The sequence below is a fragment of the Chiloscyllium plagiosum genome, unplaced genomic scaffold, assembly GCF_037043375.1.
Source record: "Chiloscyllium plagiosum isolate Xiang-an unplaced genomic scaffold, Cpla_swu_hap1 HiC_scaffold_43, whole genome shotgun sequence".
Lineage (NCBI taxonomy): Eukaryota > Metazoa > Chordata > Chondrichthyes > Orectolobiformes > Hemiscylliidae > Chiloscyllium > Chiloscyllium plagiosum.
Window position 1 is genome coordinate 17,232,252 of NW_028270181.1, and position 18,310 is coordinate 17,250,561.

The following is an 18,310-nucleotide window of genomic DNA, read 5'->3' on the forward strand; positions in this document are numbered from 1 at the left end:
CTGTAACTCACACCCTTGCCATTTCTGATAACAAGCGGGGTCATTTATTTGTTTTGCCCTCATTTCCTATAGTGAAAGAGTTAGCAGCACTGCATCAAAGTGAGATGATTGACCCAGAGAGAAGGTCAATGTTAATGGAGAACAATGGAAATCGGATATCTCAAATACAATAGCCCAAATATCTTCTAATGTCATTGGCCCGATACAGCAAAGATTTACTGCATAAATACAGATCAACTTTTCAGGGATATCATTCTCAGTAGCTACAAAATGATAAAGTACGTTGTATAGATTATAGTAAGACTACATTCAACCAGCAATATTTTGTTCGGAATCAAAGTACCACAGCTGAGAAATTGTGTATAAGCCCTTAACACATTCATCTGACATTTGTTTGTGCACTATTTAACAGAGGCATTAACCTATCCTTATTTGAAATAAGCTGTTAAATTGGATAAAGCAATGCTACATTAAGTGTTCACATGCTAATATTGTGCACAATAATTTTTCAACTCATAGAATCCAAAATGTAATATTTGCCTTTTGAAATTAAGAGTTCATAAAATTTGTGGGGATAAATATTCAAATTGACACTGTTACAGCTAAGTGTTTAATTAAAAAGGTACAATTAATGTTGGAAATTGGTGTTTTGAATTATTAATGGTTTCATATTAATTATTAATTCTAAAATGGTTGATAAATTGGCTATGGTTCCCACTGAGAAACTCCAGCCTCCTGGTTTCCTGGGTGCTCCCTCTCTTGTTCTACAACACTGGACTTCCCAGTTGTTTAGTGCATAGACAAATGATAGAACCTGTTCCTGATACCCCTGGCTTTAGTGTGCAGACCCACCTGTATCTTAGAATGAAATGGGTTTAGAGATCAGGGATAATTGGACCAGGTCATGCAGACTTAACTCAGTTGCTTGTTAAACTCTTGTATTCCAGTCTTATTTGCAAGCTGCTAGTAGAAATTCCATTGCACATATTTAAGGTGGAAACTTCCTATGTAATCTTAAAAGACTCAAATCATGCCCTCTTGCCAGTGGTAGCATTTACGTGTCCCTGTTGGGTGGAGTGCATAATTACAGCTTAACAAGTTCTGTTCTGAATGTGGACATAGGAATTAATAAGGGAATAACATTCACAGGATACCTATGTAGCTTTTCACAGTTTCAATACATTATAGGAATGTAATTTATAAAGTCAGTGTAGAACACTGTGCAAAATTAGCATTGACAGTCTGGTTGCGCACACATTGGGGACTCTGGCGCTGTTTGAGGATTGAGGTATTTACTAATAGTAGTTGGGATTTGCCTGGGTAAAGGTGCTGCCTCTCTGTCACATTCCCTTTATGAGGCTGCAAGGGAGTTAGGATATTCTGTCCAAATCCTGCCTTTCTTAAAAAGTGGCCTACATATGTCTGGGAGGAGTCCAATTTGTGCTCATTGCAGAAAAGACTCCCCTGGTGACTAGATGCCTTTTGAGTTCCAAATACATATATTACCCATTTTTGTTTTAAAATAGGATTCATGACTGTAGATGCAGTGCTGCAAAATAAAAACTGAAGAGATTGCCTGGTATTTTCTACACGAAGAGCCTCTCTATTATAATAGTAAACCTCAGTGTGTATACAGAATATAAATGTATACATATATTTTATGGAGTCATATAATATCACCACCTCTTCAATTCTAATAGCCACATAGCTGTGCCTCATTAAGTCTAAAACTCAATAAAACCTGATTGAAAGGAAACAATATTCACTTAATAATCATCCACAGCCAATAGTAATTCAAACTATGAACTTTGAATAAGTATTTTCAATTAAAAAAGGAATATTAAGTCCTGCTACTGCAAGCATAAAATCATTATAAATTATTCCAATCATAATACTTAGCAACTACTGCTAACCTATCACTAGATTAGACCAAAGTATAGCAGCATCATTCAGAAATGTAGTGTGAAATGTCCTTTCAATCAGCAATTTTCTTAAATTGATTTTATTGAGAAACACTGCAGATTGGCTGATGATCTTTGTTGCAAAAGTAAGCACGAATTGAGAACTAATATCTCCAGTTTATAGAAATTTAGATACAAACAGATGGCATTTTGGTGGAGAAAAGATGGCGTTTGAGGAAATATTAAAAATAATGTGTTCAAGTGGCAGAAATTCTAACAGTGCACAAATTGGTTCAGAATTAGAGTCCATCTGAGTTTTGAAGTGGTAAATTTCAGCGATATATATTTCACCAGGAGCTGTTTTTATAAAGGTACAGCATGTTCAACCCTCACAAACACTGATTGGTGGAGATCATGTAAAATTGAAACATTTCCTCATTGAAACAAGCACCATATTATCGATAATAATTTATACTGATCCGAATGGTATACCGCAGTTTCATACCAGTCCCAAAATTGGGTGAAATTCAGTCCTGAATGACAATTACACAGGCTTCCAGAGAGAGCAAATGTTGAGAATCATGGAGACCCTTTTTATACTACACTTCAGTGCAGCCTTCTCTCAGACGAGAGTAGTGCGTTCAGTTAAAAAAAATACAAATTATGTCAGGTGTTCCAACATATTTTTACTTAAGAAAATTATTAATTATAAAATTTGTTGAGCCTTTCTGAATAATAGATACTTTCTTCTAATCTAAGAGCTCGCATCAATATTTTACTAACAATATTTCACATTTATGCAGCATCTTTAATGTTAATTTAATGTAAAAGTTTCCAAAGCATAATCAGACAGTTACATCATGTCAAATACCTTCAACTGACATACCAATATCCTTAATAACCCACAACCTGCTGATACCACAATGAATTAATGAAAGTATGAATTGCGTGTTGAAAATAAACTGTATACCCTTGGTATAATTGCATATTTTGCCCTGATTTGTCACTTTAAGTCTTGGAGAAAGTGTCACATCTGCTCAACTAGAAGAAAGCAAAAAAACCAAAAGAATGCAGATGCTGGACATCAGAAAAGAAAACAGAAATTGCTGGAACTACTCTGCAGGTCTGGCAGTATCTGTGCAGAGAAACCAGAGTTAACATGTCAAATCCAGTTATCCTTCCTCAGAGCTGATAATGGCTAGGAAAACATTGATACATGTGCAGAAGAGTAGGGGGAGAGTAAATGATAGGTGCAAATAGAGCTTAGAGAGAGAGAGAGAGAAAAACACAGTTGGACACACGAAGAAGTCGTTTTCCTAGCTACCATAAGTTCGATGGTACATCACTGGACCCGAAACATAACTCTAATTTCTCTCTATATGTGCTGCCAGACCTGCTTGGTTTTTCCAGCAATTTCTGCTTTTATTTCAGAAGAAAGCAAAACTGGATCATTAATCTCAAAGTCAATGTCAACAGTTTAATCAACAATCAATATTAATAACATGACATAAAATTACCATGTGAAAAAACAACTTCACTACATTTACATGTCAACCAAAACTTTCATCCACAGATACATCCCTTTATTCCAGAATTTATACTTAAATTTGCTCCTTCAATATTTCTGTGATGATCACACACAGTGTAACAGTATCTGTCAATCTCCTGCTCTGCTTTGTATACATAGAGGTGGGTGTAGATTAAATGCTCCTCATAGGGTCAGTATGGACATGACAGGCTGAATGGCCTGCTTCCACACGGTCAGGATTCTATGATTCATAAAAATCCTCTGCATCAAACCGCTTCCCTTGCTTGGCAAAACCCAGCTGCCTGCCCCCCCCAACTCACTGCTCCAGGCAACTGTGTTTGTGCTCTGATCCCGTAAGATCCTCAGGGCACCAGATTCATCCAACAACACCCACCTCCAAAATCCATCCCACCCAATATGCTCCAAATTTTCACTCAACAGTCAGAAAACTCAACCGTTACCTCAACTCCCCCGCCGCCCCCTTCCCTCTACTCATCAAACTGAAGATGGCCTCCACTCTTCCCATGGCTCCTTGAGATCAATATGCAAATACAAGGAAGAGTAAGAAAATAAGTGAACAAAAGAGTCAACAACATCATAATAGGAAAAGTGCAGGAGAATGGCAGAGCAAAAGAGAAGCTATGGAACAGATAGTGCCAAAGAGAATAGGAGATGGTCAAGAGAAGAGACTTCTTACTTTATCTTTCTCAAGTGAGGACCACAGAAGATCAAGATGTTAGAACAAACAATAGCTAGCAGATAATTTACAGCAGTAATTCAACATGGGAATTTAGCTGACAATCTCAGAGTGCCTGAGCTTTGTTTCTGTGTTTATGGTATTACCAAAAACACTCAATTGAAAAGTTGGCTTGAAACTAAGTGCTAGCCAAATAGGGACTGCAGTTAATAATTCCAGAATAAATAACCACCATATATGGCCCCGTGTACTGCAGCTCTACCATGCCGACACGCTGAGCTACAGAGTATCAATGCCATCAGTTTGTGCCTGCACTTTTATCTGGCACTGAGTCTCCAATCTGAGTTGATGACTTGCCATTAGAGAGATGGGGGAAAGATTTTGAAAGCAGAATCAGCAGAGGATTTTATATGCAGTCAGTTATTGAGTGACAATGACAGAGTCTACAAACAGGTTGCTGCCTACCTCTCTACTGTAATGCTGGGACAGCCATGGAATAGGAAAAAGAAAAAAAAATCTCTTTGTTGGTGTAGATATGCTACTGCAGTCCTTGAAGTGTTATCCTTCCATTAATGCTTGATGGTACTTTGGCACTATGTTACTGTATTTGAATTTCAAATTATTCAAAACACAATCCGAAAACACTGAGCCTTTTGTGTTTTATTCTCAATCTTCACTTTTTTTTTACACATGTAATATTCAACATTCTAATTTTCTGGAACAACATTTATTATAGTGAAATTAACAAATGCACACAAGGCAAGCTTCAGCTCAAATTCTGTATAAAATGGGTGATATTATTCTAAACAGTGCATTAGGAATAAATCAAACGTGGCTATTGTTTGGAAAGAAAAGAGAAGAAACACATTGCGACAACATTACTAAAGTCTAAAATTAAACTATTTTTTAAGTGTATGGGAAGCAAGGGAGCCATTAGCAATATAACTATGTAACACTGCATCCAATACTAACTCAGATAATGTATCATATTCTGGTACACTGCTGAAATCAATAGCCTCGGGAAAAAAGGGATTTCAGACCCAGGCTGAATTTATCAAACAGATTTAGACAAGATGGCCGGTGTCAAATGTTTATACCACTCTGACTATGTTACACTTTCTCTGTAGTTTACGATCATCTCACAGCCATTCATAAACATGTAACGTTAGTGACTAGGAAATGACACCAGATTTACTGCTTTATTACTTGGCATCTACAACCAAATAAATATGAAAGGAAAGAGAGAGAAATGGGGCAACAGAGAGAGGCAGGAAAGGACATCAGAGAGGCAAGTGAACTGTCTGCGAATGCAGAAAGCAGCTAACAGTTTAGCATATATGCTGCTTCTAAATAAAATCTTAATTCAGGCTTCAATTTGTATTATAAGTTTAGCGAATAAAATGTTATGATTAGGTTTTGAGCTGTACTCAATTCTTTTGATAATAGCTATCTGTCAATCAAAGATATCAATAACACTGTCATATGACAGGCTGTTTCATGGAAGTAGACTAGTGTTACTTGACAGGACTTCAAATATTATGCACCTACTAAAAAAAATCCCAGTGGACTTTGCTGGATCTGTGTATTCTACAGATCAAATGCTTGGGATTAAATTTTACCTTTTACTAATTAAACTACAGTTTTTGTGATTCTTAAAGTTAAAATGCATTTGATTAGTTAACATGGGATTAGAAGGATGAATAATTACATACAATTGCACATATCACATAAAATGTACTTTTAACAGTAATGTTAAAACATTTCACACACTTGCACAGGCAGACCTGCAACAGTCCAACCTGTGTAGATTAGGACATATTGTGTTGTAATTTTAACCCACATTTTTATTTTGCTTTTGCTCCCGAGTATGTAGAACTTTGCAGGAAACAATGCAATTGGTGCAATGTCCTGTTTGGCACACCCTGAACCTCTGCAAGCCTCAGAAGGCATTGTGACCATGTAGCTCATTCAAATTGAGCCCTGCTCAGTCTTAACCTCATTATCGGTCTTGGCACCCAAATTTGGATGTCAATCATAAAAATAAACTTTGGTTAATTTTTATTTACCTTCACTTTGGACTTGGGGGCCAACTGGAGGAAACTACCCAACTAGTCATACCAGTTCATTCAGCACTAATCTGGAACCCATGATACTACACACTATATTTGGTGCTATATTTACATATTAAGCCATTGGGAGCATTCTGGGTCCATTCTAATGCAAGCTTTTTGCGTGCCTTTCTTGGCCTGAAATGATACCAGGCACTCACAACACATTGCTGCTTTACTGTACATATAACTCATTAGGTTAAAACTTGCCTATCCCAAAAGCAACTGCAAGTCTTTGTTCAGAGGAGAAAATTTAGATAAAAAGTTTTGTGTTTGTCAGTTTGCTAAAAGCAAAAAAAGGGGTTTTAGTTGATATTAATGCTTCAATTTTCACTCATGTTGTTAGCACAAGGCCTTATTTATAATCTACATGAACTCCACAGCACAATCTGCAATCCATCAACCTCATTAATCTATCAGAACTTGGTTTCGACAGCCAAGGACAAATGATTAAATTGCCACTGTTACTGTAATTAACATGATAACTTTTCTTGGAAAATAAACATATTGCACCAATCTGTATATTAACACACCCTGCCTGTATTTAGCATGTTTTTGTGGATAATTTGTTGCAACAATGTGCAACTGTTACTTAGGAACTCAACACAGCAGCTGATTACAGCCGAATGAGCAATGTGGCAATAAAAACTTAGAAATGAATTAGTGTATTACAGAAACACATGTGTCTTCACAATTAATAAATTCCACTCCATCAAATTGTGATTTAATTATGCATTATGTATGTTAGGCATGAATCATTCATGTGCCTTATTACCCAAGTGGGAAAATAGCAAATAGACATATCAACAGGATTCAGAACTGCTTTTTGTCAAATATAACAGTGTGAATAATCATTTTTAAACCAAAAACTTACAACCGATACTAAATCTAATACACATTAAGTTAGGTTTATATGAAACCGGTCAAGTTTAAAGGTAATCATTGGCACAGTAACAAGTCTTACAATGCATTAGTATATTTTTTTAAAATCTCAGCCTCTGAATGACTAATTCTGAATATTAGTGCTACATAAATGGAAAGCAAACACTTAACACCATCCATGAAGAATAAAAGATAGAAGAACGAAAGCCTCAATAGAAAGGTAGAAAGCAAGATAGGAAAAATAATGTACTTTTACAGTACCTTTCATAACTTTAGAACATTCAAAGGCACTTTACAGTCAATTAAATCCTATTGAAGTGTAATCAGTGTTGTAAAATCAGAATACGGCCAGAAATCTGCACACAAGCTCCCACAAACTGCAATGTGATAATTAATCTGTTTTTATTAGTCGTGTTGGCTAAATATTGCAAAGGATAACAGGAAGAACTCCCTTGCTCATCTTGAAAATGTTATGGTCTCTTTTATGCCAATTTGAGAGTTAAGAAATGATCTTGGTTTAGCATCTTATCTGAATTGATGGCATCTCTGATAATGCAGCACTCCCTCAGTATTGCAGTGGAGTGTTAGCCGAGACACCTGTGCTCAATTCATCAAGTGGAACTTGGTCACAACCTTCTGATACAGGGATAAGTGTGCTAAGCTATGGTTGACACGCGAAATGCTGCACATCTCCTACTTAAAGATACCGCCATTGAACCTGTTAACTAAGAAATTAAATGTGGGACAAAAGCAATTTTAGATTGTAGTTATGGCTGAAACCCAAAATGCATTTGCCTTTGTTAGACACTGGCATTTTAAAGGCAGAGAAGTAGCAACTAAGGAATATACCTGTGTGGCCATATCAGCCATAGAAATGTATAGCATGGAAACAGACCCTGGTCCAAACCATCTATGCCAACCGGATACCAAAAAATAATCTAGTCCCATTTGCCAGCATTTGGCCCATATCCCTCTAAACCCTTCCTATTCATATACCCATCCAGATGCCTTTTTAAATGTTGCAATTGTACCAGCCTCTTCCACTTCCTTTAGGTCCCTTTTAAATCTTTCCCCCCTCACCTTTAAACCTATGTCCTCTAGCTTTGGAGTCCTCCACCAAGTTTTGTTAAGTGAACAAAATTAAATTTAAGAATCAATAACTAATCAAAAGCTAAAGTTCATTTTTATTGGCCTTGCAAATCACGGGTGGGAATCATTAACTCACAGGATGACACGGTGGCTCAGTGGTTAGCACTGTTGCCTCACAGCACTAGGTTCGATTCAACACTTGGGCGACTGTCTCTGTGGACTTTGCACATTCTCCCCGCGATTACATGGGTTTCCTCCGGGTGCTCTAGTTTCCTCCCACAGTCCAAAGATGTGCAGGTTAGGTGGATTGGCCATGCTAAATTGCTCATAGTGTCCAGTGATGTGCAGACGAGGTGGGTTAGCCATGGGAAATGTAAGGTTACAGGGATAGGATGGGTTTGGGTGGGATGTTCTTCAGAGTGTCAATACGGATCTTATGGGCTGAAGGGCCTGCTTCCACATTGTAGGGATGCTATGATTGTTTTAGCAGACTAGAAAATAGCACAGTACCAAATAGGCAAATGATCAGGGGGAAATAGCACACATTTATAGCACATTGCTCCCCTCTGCTGCAGAGGATACTTTACATTTGCAGTTGGTACCCCCATCCAATACGTCATTTATGCCTTCATAAATATGCATTCGTAGGCTGTTCATCCATTTTCAAAGGTGAGGGGGGCTTGCATTGCGTGCTGAATTGATCCAATCTTCCACTGCCTCCAACATGACTCACAGCACCACACACATACACACTTTCCAGGAGGACACTTTTGCACAGTAATCTGCAGTGGTAACCCTTTTGCCTCCAGTCAGTTAGCCAAAACCAGAGCCAGTCACTCTACCGGCTGAGAGAGAATCAGCACAAATGGAGGCTCTACACTGCACCCTTTCTGATTTGTGTGGCTCAATTTTACAATGCCCACTCACCAACCGACTTATTAGGAGAGATCTGCAGCCAATATTTTAAGAAAAGCCTCAGGCAGCTGTCTTTGAATTTTTAATGATAGAATGGAGATGAGTACCCCATCTATTAACTTAGATTATTAACTGTGATCTGTGCTCAGGCATGTTCCTCGGGAATTAGGTAAGAATATATAATTACAGCTTTGGGGATACATTAACCCGGTGGTTTTGTTGCTGGACATCATCCAAATATAAACAAAATCCAAACATTCATATTTAAAGTTTTTTTTAATTGTTTCATGTTCATTCCCAGTTATATTATACTCCAGCAGCACACTTACTGACCACTTGGTTTCTAAACAACCTGTAATGTAAGGGACTCGTTAAACTAATTAATGAAAATGGTCAGTGTTGTTACGTAATTAGCACTTGTCAGAAACACCACTGTAATCGATACATGCAAGATTGTGGTTACATTCATGCTTTTGTCAATTATTGTGAGTGAAGCAAATGAGACTATTCATTGACACATCAGATTAACTCAACAGATTCAAACAATTTGATGTTAAAAACAGCAAACACTGGGAATACCCAGCAGGTCAAACTGATACTGTGAAGAGGGGAAAAAAAGTAGTTCATGTTTCAGTTCAACGATCTGGTGTTTTGACGGTCTCAAAGAACTCGAGACAGATTATCTCAAAGGCAAAACAGGCCCCCAGACTCAGAAACAAAGTTGTTTATCAATTGTGTTTGAGGAAAGCATTATCGATTTACTGAATTCTCACTTTGATTGTGAAATAACTTTATTTTTAACACTGCAGTATTACCTATCAAGAGTTTCTTCATTTCACTGAGAATTCCAGACAACAAAATATGACATATCTTAACCAAGTTAATTTACAGTAACTTGCTTCCCACCCTGATGGCTGCTGGATGAGTGTACTTGCAACCGCATTCGCAAGGAAGCAATGTCCTCACCTTCTGCAACTCCAGAGGCTTTGTGTACTTCTGCCAGTAGGTGGAGAAGATGATCATTGCAATGTAGAGACAAGCCACTGGGATTGACTTCAAATTCAGAACAAGGGTATAAAAGCTCCCTCCGGTGGTCAGATCCGGATTGACAGACTGTAAGTTTTCCATGGCTGGTTGCTGAAAAACAAAGTGTACACAGAGTTAGGCACTATATAGAAGCTGCTTTCATGTACACTTTATGGGAAAATAATTTCAATACTCAAAAAGGTTATCAGCTCGTTTTTAAACTATTATTCTTGAGAACTCACTATTTACAAAATCAAACTTATCTCTGACCCAATCAGGACTTGCACTTAAGCAGTGCCTCTCTCAGACTTATTAGCCCAAAGTACTTTGCAGTCAAGAAAACATTTGCAAAATGTAGTCATGGTTGTAGGGAAGGCAGTAGAAGGTGTAAAAAAAATTCCAAAGTGGGGAATTGAAAATAGGGAACAAAAGGAGGGTTGAGTGAGAATGAGGAATCAGTATTAGCACAGAAATAGTCCTGGAGAAACTAATGTGACCAAAAGAAGAAAAATGTCCCGAACAACATAGGCTACATCCTAGGATTTTTAAAAAAAGATGCTTGTAAGAGATAGCATTTATATATTCAGGGGCAAGACAAGATCTGAAAATTAGTCGCTAAAGATAAAAAGGTCCAAATTATATTTCACCAAAGATTCATTGAATCATGGTGCTGTTAATGATGTGCAATGAACGCATAAAGACACTTCAATTATAGAAATATTTGTTTCCACTTTATTTACCTTCTGTATCAAGAATGCGAATAAATGCATTTGCGTTAGATCAACAAATGCTGACCTTAGCATTTCAAGATTTCAGCATTTAATCATCAGTATATCAGGAATTATGAACACTGAATTAATATTTAACACCAGACATAACCTTGAAAATGCATCCATAACTATGTGATCATTTGTTTGATGTCACCATGGCTTCAGTGGGACCATGAGTGGTATCCTGCTCCTTCTCTGCCTTTCTTCAAGCTTCCCTCAGGGTTACCAGCGTCCCTTTGACATTTCCCTCCTCTTCTAATTAATTTCTTCAATTTCTCCTTCCATTTTATGCTGGGACAAGGCAGACAGCAATACTGTGAGCCTGGTGTCTCTAGCTGAGGGGCAAAGTGAAGAAAGGCAAGGCAGAGGTGTTGGAGCAACCTGTGATCAAACTGAGTGAGTGATATGACGGGAAGCAAAGAGCCTGGTGATGCAGCCTGGTACAGTTCATGAGCTGGGTGCATCCCCCTGACCACACAGTGTCCTTGCTGCAGCATTGTCGTGAGAGTATGGGCAGCATGGTGGCTCAGTGTTTAGCACTGCTGCCTCACATCACCAGGGACCCAGGTTTGATTCCAGCCTTGGGCAACTATCTGTGTGCAGTTTGCACATACTCCCTGTGTCTGCGTGGGTTTCCTCCCACCGTCCAAAGATATGCCAGTTAGGTGGATTGGCTATGCTAAGTTGCCCATACTATTCAAGGACGTGTAGGTTAGGTGCATTCGTCAGGGATAAATGTAGAGTAATAGGGTAGGGGAATGAGTCTGAGTGGGTTACTCTTCGGAGGGTCGGTGCAGACTTGTTGGACCAAATGATTTGTTTTCACAGTGTAGGGATTCTATCATTTCTAAGAGTTGTCAGTGCAGCAGTGAAGAGCATAACCTCTTGTAAATGGATCGGAGATGAGCAATGAGGGTCCTTTGAGGCTACAAAACATTTCAGATACCAGTGTTTGTTGATGTGGGGTATGTGTGGCCAGTACCCATGGACCATGCCCTGAGATGTTGGTGCCTGGTTTCCAACATGCAACTCCTTTGGAGGAAGCAGTGAACTAACCTTTGTTTCTAATGTCTGTACTTGGCTATCTTTTCTCTCTTTAACAGTACTTAGCAACTGAAATAACTCCACAGAGACCAGCATCCTGTCACCAAGTCAGCCTTTATTTACACATGAACAGTCCTCGACACTGATCCTGCTTCCTTAGAGCCAGCTGTCAGAGTGAGCAGGATGTCTGACGCACCTTTTCTTATTTGTTAGCCAGGGCTCCCTGACTGGACCAGATTAACCGCCCCAATCAAGGAACGCATATTCTATTCTATTCATATTCTATTCTGACCTTGTTACAACTACTACAACAACCCCATTGATTCCTGGTCTCTCCTCTTGATCTAACCCAGTTATTTGTCTTTGTGTATCTTGGTGCCCAATTGCACATTTACTTTCCCAAATCTCAGCTGCCAGTGCAGAAGGTGCAGCAGCTGATCCTCGGACAGACAGCAGACATAAAATTATAAGGAACGAATGACATGGACTGTGGGGGAAAATGTGGGAGATGTCCATCAAGGCCTATCTCAACATTGAGAGTAACTTGCTGCATTGTTTAGTCTAGCTCTGGGTAGAAAGGAGAGACTCTGGCTTTGCCAGCTAATAGGGATCATTGTTTGATAAACCTGAAGATCTTGTTTCATTAATATGCAGTATTCTATCGTACTAGGCAAAAAAGCAAGGCGCTGAGAATTCTTCACATGAAAGGCAGAGGGAGTACCTGGTGATGTCAGCTCACTCCAAAGGAGCTGCATGTTGGAAACCAGGCACCAACATCTCAGGGAATGGTCCATGGGTACTGGTCACACATACCCCACATCCACAACCACTGGCATGTGAAGTGTGGCAACCTCTAAGAACCCTTATGGCTCATCTCCAATCCACTTACAGGAGCTTATCCACTTCACTGCTACACTGTCAACTCCCAGTGCAATGCTGCAGCAAGGACACTGTGTGGTCAGGGGGACACACCCAGCTCATGGAGTGGACCAGGCTGCATCCCCATGCTCTTCGCTCCATGCCATAATCACTTAGTTTGAGCATACCTGATTACTCTAGCACCTTTTTCTGCCTTGCCTTTCTGCACCAGGCTCACAATCCTGCTGTCTGCCTTGCTATTTAGCTCAAACATGAAGCCAGAAAGCTTGTCATAGCTGTCACCAGTACAGGAAGAAACAGAGCCTTCAGTCATGATGACCCAGCACAGTAGGTCAAAGAGATTACCAGATACTGGTCCAGAGGCTGGAGCATGGCCAGTCAGACATTCAGGGTATTTGGAGTCAGGATCCTCTCCTCATAATGGGTGAGAAGCCATGTTGGGCTTCTGTCTTGATTCTATCTGACTATCTGCCTTGATTCTTTCTGCCTTATCATGGGCTGTTTTCCTCCTGGAATGGGAAAGATGTAGCTATGAAAATGGATGACATGGCCGTTACTTTTGTTTTAGGTGGTGACGTGGCCTGAGAGAGGGTGAGTAGGCAGAGCGAGGGCGGCGGGGGGGGGGGGGGGGGGGGGGGGGGTGCAGTGGGGTGTGGGGGAAATCAGTCAGGGTTAGTGAGAGAACAGGAGGGAAGATGCTGCAGAAAATAGAAACACAGGCAGTTACGCAGATTTCCAGCCAGTCGGGCTGACAAAAACCGCTAATCTCGGTTTCCAGAAAATGTCTCAATTTTTCTCAGCCAGACTCAGCAAACCTCAAAACTGCCCAAGAAACATATTAATTTCAGAAAGTATTAATGAACTAACAGACTGATTTTATATTTAAAAGTTCCTGAAGGTTGGAATGAAAATTTGAAATGACGGAATTCCAAAATGTCAATTTCGGATGCACATCATTTGATAGAAATGTCTCATACCTGATCCACTGATTCAGATCTTCCACAATTCTCTAGATTCTAGAACAGTCCCTGTTAATTGGAAGCTAACAAATACAATTCCACTATTCAAGAAAGTAGAGACAGAGAAAATAAGAAACTGCACACCAGTCAGCCCGATGTCACTGTAGAAGGGAAATACTAGAATCCATTATTTAGGATATGGTAACAAGAAAATCGCAATATGATTGCCAGGTACATAGGTTCATGAAATACACTGAAAGCAAATTACTGAAAATGTGAAATAAATCCAGAGTACGCAGCATGTCGTAATCTATTTCACTAGTGGGGGCATGTTGAACAATGTGACATTGTCTCCTTACTCTGTAGTTCTCATTTAACACCAAGATGCAAAGGAATGCCTTCTTCCAATACCAGGAATTCTCCACCCTAGAGAATTATGAAGATTAGATCACTGAATGTGTTTAAAGAGGAGGTAGACAGATTTTTGAAGTATCGGGAAGTTGACAGCTATGCTGAACTGGCTTTGAAACACTGAGTCATTGAGCCATTTAGCATGGAAACAGACCCTTCAGTATAACTGGTCCAGGCAAACCATGTTCCAAAATCAATCTAGTCTCATTTCCCTGCATTGGCCCATATCCCTCCAAACCTTTCCTATTTATGTACTTATCCAAATATCTTTTAAATGTTGTAACAGTACCTGCAACCATCACTTCCTCTGGCAGTTCATTCCATGCACAAACAACCCTATGTATAATAGAGTTGTCCCTCAGGTCGCTTTAAAATCTTTCTTCTCTCACCTTTAAAATATACCCCTACTTTTGAACTTCCCCACTCTAGAGAAAGAACCCTTACTATTCACCTTGTCTATGCCCCTTGTGATTTTGTAAACCTTGATAAGGTAATTCCTCAAAGCCTGATTGCTCACCTCCCACACCCACCTCACTCCAGTGAAAAAGTAGCAGTCTTTCTAGCCTCTCCCTCATAACTCAAAGCCTCCATTCCCAGCAACATCTTGGTAAATCTTTTCTGAATCCTCTATAGTCTACCTGACGCCAATTTCAAAGAATTATGTACCTGAACTCCTAGGTCTCTCTGACAACACTACCCAGGACCCTAACATTAATTGCCCTTGTTCACATTAACAAAATGCAATACCTCACATTTATCCAAATTAAACTCCATCTGCCACTCCTTAGCCCATTGACCCGATTGATTAAGATCTCTTTGTAATCTTAGAAAACTTTCTTCACTATCCACTATACCACCAATTTTAGTGTCATCCGCAAACCTACTATATTCTCATCCAAATCATTTATATTAATGCCAAATAAAATTGGACTCAGTACCAACCCCGAGGGAAGATCAGTCAGGATCTTGTTGTTTGGTGGGGCAGCTTGAAGGGTTGAATGGCTTTCTCTGCACCCAGTTCCTATGTTGTTATCCTGTGCTCAAGTTCACTTTTAGAATGTAACAGTCAAATGCACTCCCTTTCCCAATGCCTCAGCTGAAAATTGGCTGTGGGATTTTCTATTGTCTACCACAAACCTACTTTTGCAGGTCAGTATCCACAAGGGGATTCCTACAGTTTCACATGCTGCGGACAATTTGGATGTTGACACACCTCTGGAGCAGGTGAAACTTGAACCCAGGTCTCCCGGGCCAGAGACCGGAATTGCACAGGTAGTAAGATTGGTCTTATCAGCAATCATGTAAATAGAAACCGAGCAAGCTTAAACCTGAAATAGGGAATATCAAAGCCATCCTGTGGGATACTGGATACCCTGATTAAATTATTTGTCACTGTACATCACATAAATCCATGAACAGACCTCAAGATTTTGATCCTGAAAGAGCCCAGTCTACCTCCGATTACTCTGGAAGGATAAGGTATTGCAAATGTCTGAACAACAGAAAACTACTCCCCATGGACTTTCAGACACAGTCATTTGACTGAAGCACATTCAGTGTGTTTGAAAAGTGCTAACACATGGTGTAGGTACAATGTTGACATGGCACAGTGTTATACAGCAATACATCCACTGCTTTGACTGATCACTGGTGGCTACCCGTGACAAGCTAGCTTAATGTCTGCACTAAACAGCAAGGCAATATAAGAAGTACTGTGAGGATGTAAGCTCTGAATGGTAATGCTTAAAAAAAGGGCAAGAAATGCTGTGGGAATCCAAGTAACTGCAAAGTGAGTGAGTGAAATGAGATCAAGATCAGAGTCGTGAGACAGCTCCTGGCCCGAAACACGAGATGGGGACCTGCTTCTGCACAGAACAGCCTGTCAGCAGCTTCACAATGAAACATCAGTGAGTTCCAACCTGCTGTACTGAAGGAACTGAATTACATTACAGCATCTGCAGTCCTCACTTTCTCCTGAACTGCATCAGAAGTATGTTAGAGATGTGTCACAACGAAGTAGCAAGGCTGGTGCCTTTCTGATGCCATCCTTGTGGACGAAGAATGCAAGTGGTCACTGCCCACGAGATGTTGGGGACTAAAGAAGTAAGCAGCAAGCTGGAGCTGCCGAGCGTTAGACTAAGATGTCAGGAATTGTTGTCATCTAGGAACTCTCCAATGTCTGGAAAGAAACTACGTACAAATAAGGCATGGTAAGAGCATAAGGCAAAAGAGCAGAAGCAGGCCATTCAGCCCATCAAGTCTACTCCGTCATTCAATGAGATCATAGCCAACCTGATAATCTTCAATTCTACTTCCTTGCTTTTTTCCCCTAACTCCCGATCCCCTCATTGATTAAAAATGTTACTCTCGGCTCAAACATACTTAATGACCCAGCCTTGACAGTTCCTCTGTGGTAACAAATTCTACGATTCACGATCCTCAGAGAAGAAATTTCTCTTTACCTCTGTCTTAAAGGTGCAAACCATTATTCTGAGAATATGCCCTCAAGTTCTAGACTCTCCCACAAGGGAAAACAACCTTTCTGCATCTAACCATCAAATCCCCTAAAAAGCTTTTATGTTTCAACAAGGTTGCCTCTCATTCTTTTATATTCCAATGAGTATAGGTCTAACCTATTAAATCTCTCCTTAAATGGGTGACCCTCCATTCCTGATATCAGCCTCGTGAACCTTCTCTGGACTGTTCCAATGCCAGGATATCTTTCTTAAGATAAGAGGCTGAAAACTGTTCACAGTATTCCAGATGTGGTCAGAATACAGCCTTCTTTAGTTTTAGCAAAGCCTCTCTCCTTTTATAGACCATTCGTTTTGAAACAAAGGCCAATACTCCACTTTTCTTTTCTAGTTTGCACTGAACATTTTGCGATTCCTTTTTCTGTATTTAAATAAAATTCACGCTCCTTTATTCATTCTGCTAAAGTGCATAATCTCACATTTCCCCCACATGATAAGTAATAACAAGACGTTGATGAATACAAATTGGGGCAGCTTGGTGTCTCAGTGGTTACCACTGCTGCCTCACTACAGGCACTTGGGTTCCATTCCACCTTCAAGCCACTGTCTATGTTAGAGCTTGCACATTCTCCTCGTGTCTGTGTGGGTTTCCTCCAGGTGCTCTGGTTTCATCCCACAATCCAAAGATGTGCAGGGTTAGGTGGATTGGCCAGGCTAAATTGCCCATAGTGACAGGGGATATGCAACTAGGTGAATAGGCCATGGATTATAGGGAGAGGGTAAAGGGTTGGATCTGGGTGGGAGGGCTGATGTGGACTTGATGGGCCAAACGGCCTGCTTCCACACTGTAGGGATTCTATGATTTGTATACTTGCCGTACGCTATCAAGAGTTTCACCTCAACATTAAACCAATGGGTGGAAAATCTGTTTTCTTTTCCTTGGTACTGACAATGATTTTTTCTTTCTAATCTTGCCATTGCTTAAGTCAGCAGGGGGCTGGAAAGATTCAGCTCTCCCTCTTGTTCGCAAATCCTGTCAAACATTTTCAAGTTTAAAAAAAGGTTCCAGGTGTTCATTCCAGCATCAGATCTAAAAACCCGTTAGCAACATGTGGTTGTGCTGCAGCGATAAGACAAATAATTATCAATGCATTTCTAAAGGAAAATAATACACAGATGGCTAACTACATAGAATACCAGTAAAATACACAGAGGAGCTGTGTTATTTAATTCCATTTTTACACTTACACCGATGGAAGAATTATTGAAAGATAATTAAGCTCACTGGACTAGTACATTATAATGGCTTTTTAAAGATTTTCTCAGAGGCTTGCCATGTTAATTATAGTCACAGGTCATGCTACTTTGGATGAGGCCAATAATAAGGTGCCAGCAAAAGACACCAGTCCACATAAATCATGGGTAAAGAAATAGGTTAACATCTCATCTTCTTTTGATCAGAATGTACCACAGAGGTCAGACTGTTTACAACAGCTGCTAAAGAATGAACAAAATCCTGATGTGGAATAGCAGGGGTCATGGGGTTATCAGCAAAGGCGCAATCCACTAATGGATGTCCCTTTGGCTGTAACTGCATGGGAACAAGTCAGCTATCCTGGGCTCTGAA

General features: G+C 39.8%; 1 protein-coding gene across 4 annotated transcripts in view; it reads right to left on the reverse strand.

Annotated features, from left to right (window-relative positions):
- Positions 1-18,310, reverse strand: part of LOC122541857 (very long chain fatty acid elongase 5-like) — a 39,749-nt gene that overhangs the window by 4,786 nt on the left and 16,653 nt on the right. For all 4 annotated transcript variants that reach the window (XM_043678931.2, XM_087982284.1, XM_087982282.1 and 1 more), the window contains one exon: positions 10,087-10,257. In XM_043678931.2, the coding sequence (XP_043534866.1) occupies positions 10,087-10,248 (162 nt within the window). In that variant the 5' untranslated portion in view covers positions 10,249-10,257. The remainder of the gene's footprint in view (positions 1-10,086; positions 10,258-18,310) is intronic.